We start from the raw sequence: 13,675 nt of genomic DNA on the forward strand, positions 1-13,675 counted from the left end.
ACAGGTCTATACAGGCCAGAACATCCAGACTGGCCAACAGCCTGTATCCACAGGCTGTGAGGCTCCTGAACTCTCTGCCCCCCTCTCACGGACAATAACCATATCCAACTTCTTAATAGCAATGAACTGGTCTGCATTGGTGCATCATATCTTTATTCTCTTCCCCCTCCTGCCCCCCCCCCCCCCCCCTTTCTTAAATAGATAACTATCATATCTGATATCATATCTCACAGTACAATAATATTGAATGGGGTGCATTGTTGTATTTTGTCATGTTTCTCAGGTCTTTGTCTGAATTTCTACGAACATTATTGCTAAGGATTGTCTTATTGCATTGGAGTCACACTGGGTTAAATATGTACACTTGGGTTTTAAGGGGTATTTATTATTTTCTTCTTTTTTTGGGTTGTATGGAAGCCCCAAACGCAATTTCATTGTTCTTGACAATGACAATAAATAAATAAATACTAAATACTAAATACTAAATGTCTCCACACGTCAGCATGTGAACTTTACTCTGACTCAGTCTGAGCAGTCAGACGGCATATTTTTAAAGTTAACACATCAGCACACACAGAGCTGAGCCCCTCCCACCTGTGCTGAGTTTCAGGTGGAGCCCCGCCTCCTTCCAGGAAGCAGCTCACCTGTGTGTCCGTGTTTAGTGTCCAGGTGTGGAGTGGAGCTTGTTGTTGGTGTGTGAAGAAACTGTGAGTTTGCTTTGTTTCCTCCTTTAACAGTTTGTCTTTAGGAACTTTACTGTTTGTTCAGCTCGTGTTTGATTTCTTCACACAACAAACTGTGTGTGTTTGTATTTCCGGTCTCTCCATTAAAGTCAGTGTGTAATGTTTCCTGGCTAACATCAGCTGTGTGCAGCTTAGTTCAGCACAAATCTGCCGCTCCATAGTTCACGGTAACAGACTCACAGCTGGACCAACGAGGCCGAGTGTGTCCGCCACTCTGAGCTACGTTCGTGTTTGTGTACTTGTAGTTTGTACTTTGAGTTCACTCAGAGCCCACAGAGGACGCAGCGTACGTGATGACGTCACAGCCCTTTACCTCCTTTACTGTCACTGTGATTAATATTTACACACGAGACACCTGCAGAGCTCTGACGCTAAGCTAGCACACAGCATGCTAACGCTAAGCTAAAGCTAGGCTAGCCAAGAACCCAGAGTGAGTTAAAGCTGAGTAAACACTGACCCCAGACCAGCACCGTGATAAAGTGAGCTGCTGCTGCTGAACTTGAACAGGTAACAAAGTGATGAGCAGTCAGGCTGCAGGTTTCTACCTGTTCATGTTTCTACAGTAGAATCACTTTGAAGTGTCTTTGTGCTGTTTCATCTTTGATTTGTGTTCATAAACACTCAGAGAAACATCACGTGACCTCATCAGGATCTGTGTTGGTGTGTGGGGCTGTACCTCAGCTTTATGTTGTTACATGCTCATTTGTTCATTTCACACAGTAACATCAAAGTAATGTTATGAGGAGTAATGAAGTAACGTACTCCATTACTTTTAATCAAAGTGTTCTGTGTAATATGTGTAATAATGACTGTTTTGAGTAATGACCAACACTGATCACAACAAAGAGGAAATGCCTCCAACATGCACAAACATTTGAGCCACAACATGCAGTTAATGTGCACAAATGTCTTTGATATGCTGCTCAGTGATGGTGGTGACTGTCAGAGCAGAGCTACTGAGAATCAATAAGTAATATCAATGATGGGATCAGAATCACTAAATTCTTCTCATCCCTGTCAGTATCATACATGTGCTGTATAATGTGATAAATGTAGAGGTGCTGGCTGTTCTCTCACTCTGCTGTTTAGCTGTAAAGGACGCCTCCCTGCCTTTGTCTCATTCATGACCTTTAATAGTCTCTTCTAACATGCAGAGATCTGTATGATCTGTTTCATAGAGTCTAACCAGCCTGTACAGGTAACAACAACAGTCACTGCATCACTGACACACAAACGTCATCTCTGTCAATAACAACATTCATACATGGAATAAAAACACATCAGTGGATCATTGCTGGAGCTGATGTTTGTGCTCCTGGTGCAAAGGCTCTCAGTTTCCTCCTTGAAATAACATCAGTGGTGGGTCAGCGACATGCTTTCTTTCCCTCTCAGGTTTAAATATCTGGGACTCTCCACCGTCTGGTTTTAGAGCTGAAGAAGCTTCTCGGATGAAACGTCTTCCAGAAACTTAAAGACGTCTCTTTTCTCTCCAAGCTCCTTAGATCACATGACCTGGATGACTGAACCTACAGACATATTGACCTGGTTTCATGGTCACATGACGGGTCAGAGGTCAGCGACTGTAACTCAGTTCCTCCTGTTAATGTGAACTCACTGAGTGTTTGTGGTTTACCTCTCAGACTGACTGAAGACGATGATGGAGGAAGAGGAGGACAGAGCAGAGTCTGCAGGGTCCAGCTGTCCGTCTGTGAGGAGTGACTGGTCCAAAGGTCAAAATCCAAACTTCAGTGGTGAACCTGGAGCAACGAGGTCAGAGAGCTGAACTCACTGAGTAACAGAAATAATTCTGCACTGACATTATAATCAGTGTTGACTCTGGTTGATTGTCTGACTGTGTTTGTGAGCTGAGAGGAAATGAAAATGAGTTTGTAACAAAAATCAGTTTTGTCCAGTTTTCCTGTAAAAAGCTGAACTCTAATCTAAGAGGATGTTACTGACAGGAAACAGCTGCATTATCTGCAGTCTGTGTGATCACAGCTGCTTCAATCATGTTTGTGTCTGCAGAGGTCAGAGGTCACAGTCTGCAGGGTCCAGCTGTCCGTCTGTGAGGAGTGACCGGTCCAAAGGTAGCAATCCAGCCTTCAGTGGTGAACCTGGAGCAACGAGGTCAGAGAGCTGTGATGACTCCTTTACATGTTTGTGTTTCCTGGATAAATATGACCTGAAACATCCTCAGATTGTTACAAAGATTCATTAAAAAGAAAACAATGAAAGAGAAAAGATCCAAATGTTCGACTTGGTCATTTGCTGTTTGAGGACAGTGATGCTCATATCTGTGGGGAAAGTGTGACCTGAGTGGGTTCATGTTTGTCTTTAAAGAACAGAGCTGCTCTGATTCTCTTTGTGTCTGATCTGTTAAACAGTCTGAGAGGTCACACAGAGACCCAGCAGCTAAAGCCTGGATCATACTGGCTGCTGTTACTCCATCAGGACAACACTGAACCACAGTGGTGTGGATGTAGTGGATAAATCCCACCATACTGATGCTCAGAGTTAACCACAGGGAACAAAACCAGATGTTACCTTCAGATTGTGACCTTTGGAGTGGACGATGCAGATTTCAATAGAGAATAAATGTTGTTGTTTTTCAGCTGTGAAGAAAGAATCTAATTTTCTGAACTTAAGAATTTATGATGCTGGAAACAACATGGAGACTATAACACAACATTTCCACTGTGTTCATAGAATGAATGTAAAACTGTCAGACATTCATTAAATATGCAAAATGTCTACAGAAGCATCAGAGGGTCAGACGTGAAGCACTCAGTGATTTTGATCAAATGACTCATCAGTTATTGATCTGTACTACACTGATCTACCACGTTAGTAAAGCTGGTGTTCTGGTGGTGGAGGGAGACTCGGATCATGTTCTGGTTTTGGAGCAGTGATCTGCTGATGGTTCAGTTTGATGAGCTTCTTCAAAATCATCCCTGACATCACCACTGAAAGGACGTCCATGAAAACAGACTGAAAATTACTGATATGTTCACAATCTGAGAGTTTAAAACTTGACAGACTTGATTCAGATGAAGTTATTTGAGCAGAAACTCCTGGATCTTTATCCTGTGTTGATCTAATCCTTCATGGTTCCTCCACAGAGTGGACCAGCAGAGCTCAGAGGTTCCCAGTGGTCAGTCTGCCCAGCAGCATCAAACACAGCTGGACTCCATATTTATGGTCTGTACATGTACAACAACTACTGTTACATCTGTTCTGTTCACAGTCATCTCCATGCTGCTCTTTGTAGACCAGTGGATCGTCAGTGTGTCCAACATGGATCTGATGTTTGGCTCCATGATTTCAGTCTGATTGGCTCATTCATAAATATTCTGTTCCAGCTGCTGGAGGACAACATCATCACTTTTGTGAAGAACGAGCTGAAGAAGATCCAGAAGGTTCTGAGTCCAGATTACCCAGAATGCTTAGAGAGTCAGAGGAGCAGCAGCAGAGAGGCGTTTGTGAAGATCACAGTGGACTTCCTGAGGAGAATGAAGCAGGAGGAGCTGGCTGACCGTCTGCAGAGCAGTAAGAGGATTTATCTAAAGATTTAAGCTGCTGGATAAATGAACATTTTCCAGAGATGGAAGATGGAGCAACATGTTTTAAAGATTAGTTCTTTTTGGAATTGAGTGTTTATTTTTCTTCTCATTCAGAACTTCAAGCTGCAGTTTGTCATCGTAACCTTAAATCCACCCTGAAGAAGAAGTTCCAGTGTGTGTTTGAGGGCATCGCTAAAGCAGGAAACCCAACCCTCCTGAATCAGATCTACACAGAGCTCTACATCACAGAGGGAGGGACTGCAGAGGTCAATGATGAACATGAGGTCAGACAGATTGAAACAGCATCCAGGAAACCAGAAAGACCAGAAACAACCATCAGACAAGAAGACATCTTTAAAGCCTCACCTGGAAGAGATGAACCAATCAGAACAGTGCTGACAAAGGGAGTGGCTGGCATTGGGAAAACAGTCTTAACACAGAAATACAGCCTGGACTGGGCTGAAGACAAAGCCAACCAGCACATCCAGTTCATATTTCCATTCACTTTCAGAGAGCTGAATGTGCTGAAAGAGGAAAAGTTCAGCTTGGTGGGACTTGTTCATCACTTCTTTACTGAAACCAAAGAAGCAGGAATCTGCAGCTTTGAAGACTTCCAGGTTGTGTTCATCTTTGATGGTCTGGATGAGTGTCGACTTCCTCTGGACTTCCACAAAACTACAATCCTAACTGACCCTAGAAAGTCCACCTCATTGGATGTGCTGCTGATAAACCTCATCAGGGGGAAACTGCTTCCCTCTGCTCGCCTCTGGATAACCACACGACCTGCAGCAGCCAATCAGATCCCTCCTGACTGTGTTGGCATGGTGACAGAGGTCAGAGGGTTCACTGACCCACAGAAGGAGGAGTACTTCAGGAAGAGATTCAGAGATGAGGAGCAGGCCAGCAGGATCATCTCCCACATCAAGACTTCACGAAGCCTCCACATCATGTGCCACATCCCAGTCTTCTGCTGGATCACTGCTACAGTTCTGGAGGATGTGCTGGAAACCAGAGAGGGAGGACAGCTGCCCAAGACCCTGACTGAGATGTACATCCACTTCCTGGTGGTTCAGGCCAAAGTGAAGAAGGTCAAGTATGATGGAGGAGCTGAGACAGATCCACACTGGAGTCCAGAGAGCAGGAAGATGATTGAGTCTCTGGGAAAACTGGCTTTTGATCAGCTGCAGAAAGGAAACCTGATCTTCTATGAATCAGACCTGACAGAGTGTGGCATCGATATCAGAGCAGCCTCAGTGTACTCAGGAGTGTTCACACAGATCTTTAAAGAGGAGAGCGGACTGTACCAGGACAAGGTGTTCTGCTTCATCCATCTGAGTGTTCAGGAGTTTCTGGCTGCTCTTCATGTCCATCTGACCTTCATCAACTCTCGACTCAATCTGCTGGAACAACAACAAACAACCTCTACATGGTCTAAACTATTTAACAAACTAAAACTTCAATCTCTCCACCAGAGTGCTGTGAACAAGGCCTTACAGAGTCCAAATGGACACCTGGACTTGTTCCTCCGCTTCCTCCTGGGTCTTTCACTGCAGACCAATCAGACTCTCCTACGAGGTCTGCTGACACAGACAGGAAGTAGCTCACAGACCAATCAGGAAACAGTCCAGTACATCAAGGAGAAGCTCAGTGAGAATCTGTCTGCAGAGAAAAGCATCAATCTGATCCACTGTCTGAATGAACTGAATGATCGTTCTCTAGTGGAGGAGATCCAACAGTCCCTGAGATCAGGAAGTCTCTCCACAGGTAAACTGTCTCCTGCTCAGTGGTCAGCTCTGGTCTTCATCTTACTGTCATCAGAAGAAGATCTGGATGTGTTTGACCTGAAGAAATACTCTGCTTCAGAGGAGGCTCTTCTGAGGCTGCTGCCAGTGGTCAAAGCCTCCAACAAGGCTCTGTGAGTAAACATGTGATCATGTTTATTTTTAAAATGTTGATTAAAAGTGGTCATAGATTTCTTCCATGACAGATCCATGTCCTAAAACCATGAGACAGCGTAGTTGTATAGTATAAAAGAAAAAAGGAGAACTTTTGACCACAATATTGTAACTTGAATGAACTTTTGATACAGCCTTTAAACATAAAATTTATGAACAGAATCGGTGACAAAGGGCAGCCCTGGTGGAGCCCATCACCCACCGGACTTATTACTATCCAACGTATTGCCGGCTATGCCAACCAAGCTCTTGCAATGGTTGTAAAAGGATCGAATGGCCATAAAATGTTTCTCAGTTTTATTATTTTCAGTCACATCTGTTTTTGATTATTAACTGAATATTTTAAAATTCAGGCTTTTTATGTTATACAAAACATCATATTTTCTTATGATGTCTTGTATTGATTCTGAAGGAATAGTTTTCATCAGTATCGCAGATACCAGCCTGAATTTTACTTTGTATTGGATCAGAAAGGAAATCAGTGGCATCACACATCACTTACAGCAACTTCAGTACCACTCCATTTTAATAAACTGGGGGGAGGTGCACCAAGATTCAGTATGAGATAAAGAATTATTTTTAACTGTAAGGTTGGAGAAATCTGTTGTTGGAAATTGGAAGAACAGGTCATCTTAAAAATCACTGCATTGTAGTTTTATTCAGGCCCCTTCAATCTGTGATCGCTGTTGCTTTGCATTGTAAATGCTACTATTACAAAAGTCACAAATATTAGTGTATGTGTGTGTTGTTGGGTAATAAACCAAAAGAACAGAATCTACCAGCACCTCACTGATTTCTGCTTAAAAACAATAAAAAAGCAATAAAGCTCTGATTTGTTTGGTTGATCTTGTCTCCCTTCCACCTTGATTTCAGACTGAGTGGCTGTAACCTGTCAGACAGAAGCTGTGAAGCTCTGTCCTCAGTCCTGAGCTCCCAGTCCTCCCGTCTGACAGAGCTGGACCTGGGTAACAACAACCTGCAGGATTCAGGAGTGAAGCTTCTGTCTGCTGGGATGAAGAGTCAATACTGCAAACTGGAAACGCTGAGGTCAGATCAAGCAATATCGATTTTTTTTTCATCAATTAACATCATTTAATCAATTTCATTTAGAAAAAATTAACAGTGTTTATGTTTTGTTTTTTTAATGAATCCATCCAAATCACACTAAACTGCCACATTTGTCTTTTGTAACATGAGGCAATAAGGATTCCAGCATGTCCTGAAACAGTGTTGAAATATTGTAAATGTAGTAGCTCCTCATGGCACCATGAATATACTTTAACACAAGTGTTTCATGTCTTCTTGTCATCCTTTCTTCAGACTGAGTGGCTGTAACCTGTCAGACAGAAGCTGTGAAGCTCTGTCCTCAGTCCTGAGCTCCCAGTCCTCCCGTCTGACAGAGCTGGACCTGGGTAACAACAACCTGCAGGATTCAGGACTGAAGCTTCTATTTTCTGCAGTGGAGAGTCCAAAGTGTACAATTCTCAGGTCAGGATTCAGTCTTTTCTGATGATGATTTAAAACCTGAGTCAGGTCGATAAATGGCTTACTCATTTACAACAGACATGATTTGTCAAATCACCTTATATCTAACCCAAAGGTCCTGTGTTTTACTACTTTGATTTTTTAGTAAAACACAGGACCTCTTAATATTTATCTAAGAGACCATATATAATTTTTTTCCCTGGATCATGTGTGTACCCTCCTGGTTGGAGCTCCAGCAGCCTGTATCAGTGAATGGGACTTTAAATGAAATTGCTGCCCCTGTCAGGAAGAGGTCTGAGTGACACACAAAACAGAAAATATGAGCACTGCATGTGTCTGAGGCTACTCAGATACAGACCTGAATGAGACACTAACTTTGTCTCTGAGAGATAACTTTTATTATTAAATACACTTCATTTCTCATCTGTGTAGAGAATGTAGAGTTTGACATGCTAATATTACAAAATGAAAAATCACACTGAGTCACAAAGAAATTGTTTTGGAGTATTTATGGTTCAGCTGATGAAATTGTTCAAACAAACCAGTAATTTACACCGAAACAGCACAAGTGAAACTTTTTCGAGGGACTTACACTAAGCTTGTCCTGGTACACCTGTAGAGCCCAGCTTCTATGGACCATGAGCTTAAGTTCTGTGCTGCTCTGATTTATTGCCTGTGCTGTCTTTCAGTTCAGCTTTGTCGAGTCTCTGGTAGGATTTCTTTTACATGACCTGTGTAAAAACAAAACAGGAAACACATTAAGCTGAAGTAAGATGCACAATTTGAAAAATGGGGCACAAAAAATGTTGCTGCTTTCTGGAAAGTGCGTCTAAGACCCAATGGAGAAAGTGAAGAGAAAAATCAAAGATTAAGAAGAAGAAAATGGCAGAGGCAGTTTCTCTTGGACTGCCTGCAGATGGGGTGAGACTCTAGAAACAGGGATGATTGGAGAAAATGCAAAGAGGCCATAGGATAAACCAGGAGATGAATACTCTGGTGTTCTGGGGATAGTGGGAGTGAGAGGGAGAGATGCCAGTAAATGATTTCAAGGATAAATTTCAGAGAATCAGAGCTAAGAAACCAAAGCAAGTGGGGAACTACAAACATATGGACAGACTCATAATTAGGCCAAAGACACATTAAAGCAATTATTACAGGTTTAGAAACAGGGATGGATATGAAGGAGCTTAGCATGAATTTGCATTGAGGAAAGAATAGCAACGAGCATCAGAGGAAACAGTTAGGAAAACTAAAAGGATGTACTGGCAGGAATACTGCAGTACTTTAGGAAGAACTACCGTATTTCCCAGACTACAGAGCGCACCTGAATATTAGCCGCACAAGCTAAAATCAGGGGAAAATCCTGTTTTGTACATACATTAGCCGCACCTGACTAAAAGCCGCAGGTGTTTCAATGTTGACTTATCATATGTAAGAGAATATGCACAAAGCGAATTGTCAGGAAAGAGATGGCTGTTTGGAGACACACCCCTTTTATTAATATTTTGAAAAACAAGTTATGGGTACATATTTGCATAACTTTTTAGGTATATGTACAAGTAGCGGTAATTACAAGTACGAAACATGTACTGTGCTTCATAAATGAGTAACAAATGTAGTACATAACAATAACCTACAGCACACCAGAACAATTGATTCGGCCTACCTTTTAGGCTCAGGTGCAGTGACACGGCTTTAACAAGAAGAAAAGTCAGTCATTCACCATCTTCCTGCGCACTAAAACCACCAAAGTCCTCTCCTCCAGTGTCGGAAACAAACAGGCTCAGGGTGGCTTCGTCATCCACTCTCAGCTTCTTTCTTTCGTTGTCACTTTCAAAACCAAAGAAATCCTCGTTGTCAGTGTCAGAGTCGAACACCCTCAGAAGGGCCGTGGCGGTGTCCTCCTCTCCATCATGCAGCATTCAGCCCTTCGAAATCTGTTGGTGATCGTGGATGTTTTCACACTTTTCCACGCTGTCAGAATCCAATGGTGGAGTTGGGCATAACTTGCTTTTTGCAAGTTTATCGCCGCTCATCATCCAGGCCTCCAGCTGAACGGGTAGCGCTACTTTGAAGTTTGTTTTTCGCGCTACTTGTATGGCACTACGTTGCCTGACGGATGGACATGTGACCAACATACCACTCTTGAACCCCGATCCTTCCGCCAGGCAACGTAGTGCCGTACAACAGCGGAACAAACGAAACAAATCCGCTCATGGACAATCCATAGAAAAGCCGCACCTGACTAAAAGCCGCAGGGCTCAAAGCTTGTGCAAAAAGTAGCGGCTTATAGCCCGACAATTACGGTACACCAGTTCAGAATGTGTGGAGTACAGTTAAGAACATGAATGCAGACAGGAAACAACAGCAGCTGTTGTAAAGTAAATTCAAACTCCTTCATTAAATGCAGCTGGTTGAGTTGAAAACAATGGAGAATGATTGTGTTACGTTGTTTATTCTCTATAGAAATGGAGCAGGAGTGCATGCAGAGCTGGACGTGGGCTGTATATACATGCGTGTATCTGTTTTGTCTGTGAGCAGAGAAAACAAAGCGCTGGAAATGTCATATTGAAATGTTAAATCAGGAAAATCCTGGAGAAGAGGATAGTTCTAATGTTCAGTTTGTAATGTTGAATTCAACACAGCTCTTAAATGCATAAAAATGACTTCACCTGACGTCAGACTGAACAATCGGATTAGCTACTGATATTGATTTAACCCGTTTAGACCTACCATAGAACCAAGTCCGCCAGAGCTTATATTATATTTTTACATGCTGTAGAGCCATTTTTGGGAGCATTTCAAGTTGCTATACATCAATACAACCATTACAGCCTAAATTTTAATAATATGTATGTATTAAGTGCATAGTAATTACATAAATTGCAAAAAAGTGCAATAAACTACAAAAAAATTGAAAATCGTTTTTGTTTTTTTAACATATATTTCTAGTCTAAATTTAAGAGGCTTATCCCTCAAAACTGTAAATACAAAAAAGTTGCACAAAATAGTTTCCCACCTCAGGAAATTTATTTTGAGTGCCTTCATAGTTTTATTTTTGAAATACACCAATTTTTATACACTGCAGGAAAAACGAAAATAAATATTATACTGCAAATTTGCAAAATAACAGCATATGCATCAAAATAAACTATTTCCAGCAGAGCAATATGAGTCCTAAGCATATGTGGAAGGAAACTGTAACCTAGGACAAGCTGATGGCATAAGATGTAAATACAACTCCTCAGGTTTCATATGCAAAAAAAATTATTGCGCTAGCTCACGTGATTACAGTGCTACCGGGATTTAAAAATAGTTGCGCAAAACGGAGTGTGCCCACTCTGACCAGTTTTAAAGGGTTAAAGCAAGAAAATATGGTATTAGCATTAGATGCCAATTCCTATTAACCTTAAATTAGCATTACCTGCTAATGGCAGTCTACTTAGCATTAACTCCTCACTAATGTAATGCTAATTCACATCAAATTATCTTTAGCTTTAGCATTAGCTGCTAGCTTCAGCCTACCTAGCACTAGCTGCTCACATTGTTAAAAGGGAAGAGAAAACGATATTAGCATTAGCTTGTAATAATTATTCACCCCTAATTAGAATTAGCCACTAATGGCAGCATACTTAGCATTAACTCCTCACATCGTTATAATGCAAATGATGCTAACTTGCATTAAATTAGACTGCTGTTATTAGCTAATGCTATTTAGCAGTAGCTGCTCACATTGCTATAAAGCAAAGGAAAACGATATGAGCATTAGGTTCTAATGCGTATTTGCCTTAAATTAGACGTAGGTGGGCAGCACGGTGGCACGATGGTTAGCACTGTTGCCGCACAGCAAGAAGGTCCCGAGTTCAATTCCACCATCAGGCCGGGGTCTTTCTGTGTGGAGTTTGCATGTTCTCCCCGTGTTTGCGTGGGTTCCCTCCGGGTACTCCGGCTTCCTCCCACCGTCCAAAGACATGCAGCTTGTGGGGATAGGTTAATTGGATAATCCAAATTGCCACTAGGTGTGAATGTGCGAGTGAATGTGAGTGTGAATGGTTGTCTGTCCCTGTGTGTTAGCCCTGCGACAGACTGGCGACCTGTCCAGGGTGTACCCCGCCTTTCGCCCTATGACAGCTGGGATAGGCTCCAGCGCCCCCCGCGACCCTGAAAAGGATAAGCGGAAGCGAATGGATGGATGGATAGACGTAGGTGCTAATGGCGGCCTACTTAGCATTAGCAGCTCAGATGTTGTAATGCTAGGGAAAAGAGTGTTAGCATTAGCCGTTCACAATGTTATAAAGTTAAGGGAAATAGTGTTAGCATTAGCTACTCACATTGTTAAAAAGTGTTAGCATTAGTGCATAATGCTAATTCACATCAAATTAGCATTAGTTAATAACGGCAGCCTATTTAGCATTAGCAGATAATGTTGACCTTGGCCCACTGGAAAAGTTCAGAACTAAAGATTTAGGAGTGTTTCTCGATAGCTCTTTCTCATTTGAGAAACAAATGAATTCTGTTATTAAAACCAGCTGTAAGGTTTATATTGTTGATTGTCATTTATGCTTAGAAATATTTACTCATATATGCTTAGAGTTGTATAATCGATTGCATGATGATAGAGGTTTGATCCTTAGTAGCCTGTAAAGACTCTGTGTGCCTTCCAGAGTGCTCTGGCATGCACACACCACTTGGGGCCATGAGAGAGGTCGTACCCTCTCTTACTGATTTATGGTGTAGGACAGGGGTCTCAAACTCAATTTAGCTGGGGGCCGCTGCAGGCAGAGTCTGGGTGAGGCTGGGCCGCATTAGGTTTTCCACAGGAAAGGCATGGTTAAAAAATTCCAATCTTCTCAAATCTCTTTTTCTATTTTTTAACACAAAATATTAAAAATAAATAAACAAATTAAGAATTAATAAGAAAATCAATCAATCTGTAATACATAAATAAAACAATAATAAGATATTTTTAGTCAGTGAACTTGTGTTTCTTTCAGTCTTCTATATCTGCTGTGTTTAGATTGAAATGTCTGTATTAACAGTTCTATAACCTTCTTCTGAACATGAATGGAACACTGTAGAAAATGAACTGTTCTTCTGAACATGGCTTCTCTTGCCTACTCCTTGCTGCTAGAGACCTGGCAGCGTTTCCTCTCGCATAGCCGAGCCAGATTTGGCCTGAGGGAGGAAGCAGTTGCGGCCCTCAGTACGTCTTGAAGATGATCATCCGTAAGTCTGGACCTGTACTTGGACTTATTGAAGTTCAAAGTGGAGAAGAGCTTTTGGCACAAGTATGTGCTACCAAAAAGGCACATGGTCCGCTTGAACATTCGGGAAAGCCGAGGGAAACTAGGGCTCAAGTCTCTCAAAAATTGTCCAAGCTTGTCTGCTTTTCCACTCACCTCCCTGAACTTTGCTTTGAGTTCAGAGTTGCACTGCAGCTCAATGAGCTCCATTTGAAGCACAGAAGGGGCATCTTGCACATCAAAGGAGAAGGGGTCTGCAAAAATGTGAAAGGTGGCTCTGTGTGTCTTGAAGTCAGCAAATCTGTGATCAAATTCCTCCTGTAGCATCAAAATGACATCAACATACTCGTCAGCACTGAATGGTGTGCCTGCATCCACGAGTGCCTTGCATGCTGGGAAATGGCAAAGGTTTGTCTGAGAGAGCTGAGCTTTCCAGAGCGCCAGTTTTGTGGAGAATGCTCTCACGTTGTCATAGGCAGCACTGACAAGTTGCCCCTGGCCTTGTAACGTCTTGTTCAGTACATTAAGCTCATGTGTCATATCAACAAGAAAAGCTGAGTCCATGAGCCATTTGGGATCAGTTAGCACAGGAACACTAACTCCATCCTTCTCCATGAAGGCTTCACTTCTGCTCTCAACTCAAAAAGTCTCTTTAATACATTTCCCCTGCTGAGCCAACGTACCTCAGT

The 13,675-nt window shown here is 42.2% G+C and overlaps 1 protein-coding gene and 1 pseudogene across 2 annotated transcripts in view; both read left to right on the forward strand.

Annotated features, from left to right (window-relative positions):
* Positions 1 to 13,675, forward strand: part of LOC309704923 (uncharacterized protein) — a 535,689-nt gene that overhangs the window by 363,645 nt on the left and 158,369 nt on the right. The window contains exon 7 of the mRNA XM_082530433.1: positions 2,769 to 2,870. Within this exon, the coding sequence (XP_082386559.1) occupies positions 2,769 to 2,870 (102 nt within the window). The remainder of the gene's footprint in view (positions 1 to 2,768; positions 2,871 to 13,675) is intronic.
* The window catches only part of LOC309705621, an 11,364-nt pseudogene continuing 6,314 nt past the window's right edge, over positions 8,626 to 13,675 (forward strand). Inside the window, exon 1 of the transcript in view lies at positions 8,626 to 8,664. The product of the transcript in view is annotated as an uncharacterized misc_RNA (transcript). The remainder of the gene's footprint in view (positions 8,665 to 13,675) is intronic.

This window comes from Aulonocara stuartgranti (genome assembly GCF_965226115.1).
Source record: "Aulonocara stuartgranti genome assembly, chromosome: 4".
NCBI classification, from domain to species: domain Eukaryota; kingdom Metazoa; phylum Chordata; class Actinopteri; order Cichliformes; family Cichlidae; genus Aulonocara; species Aulonocara stuartgranti.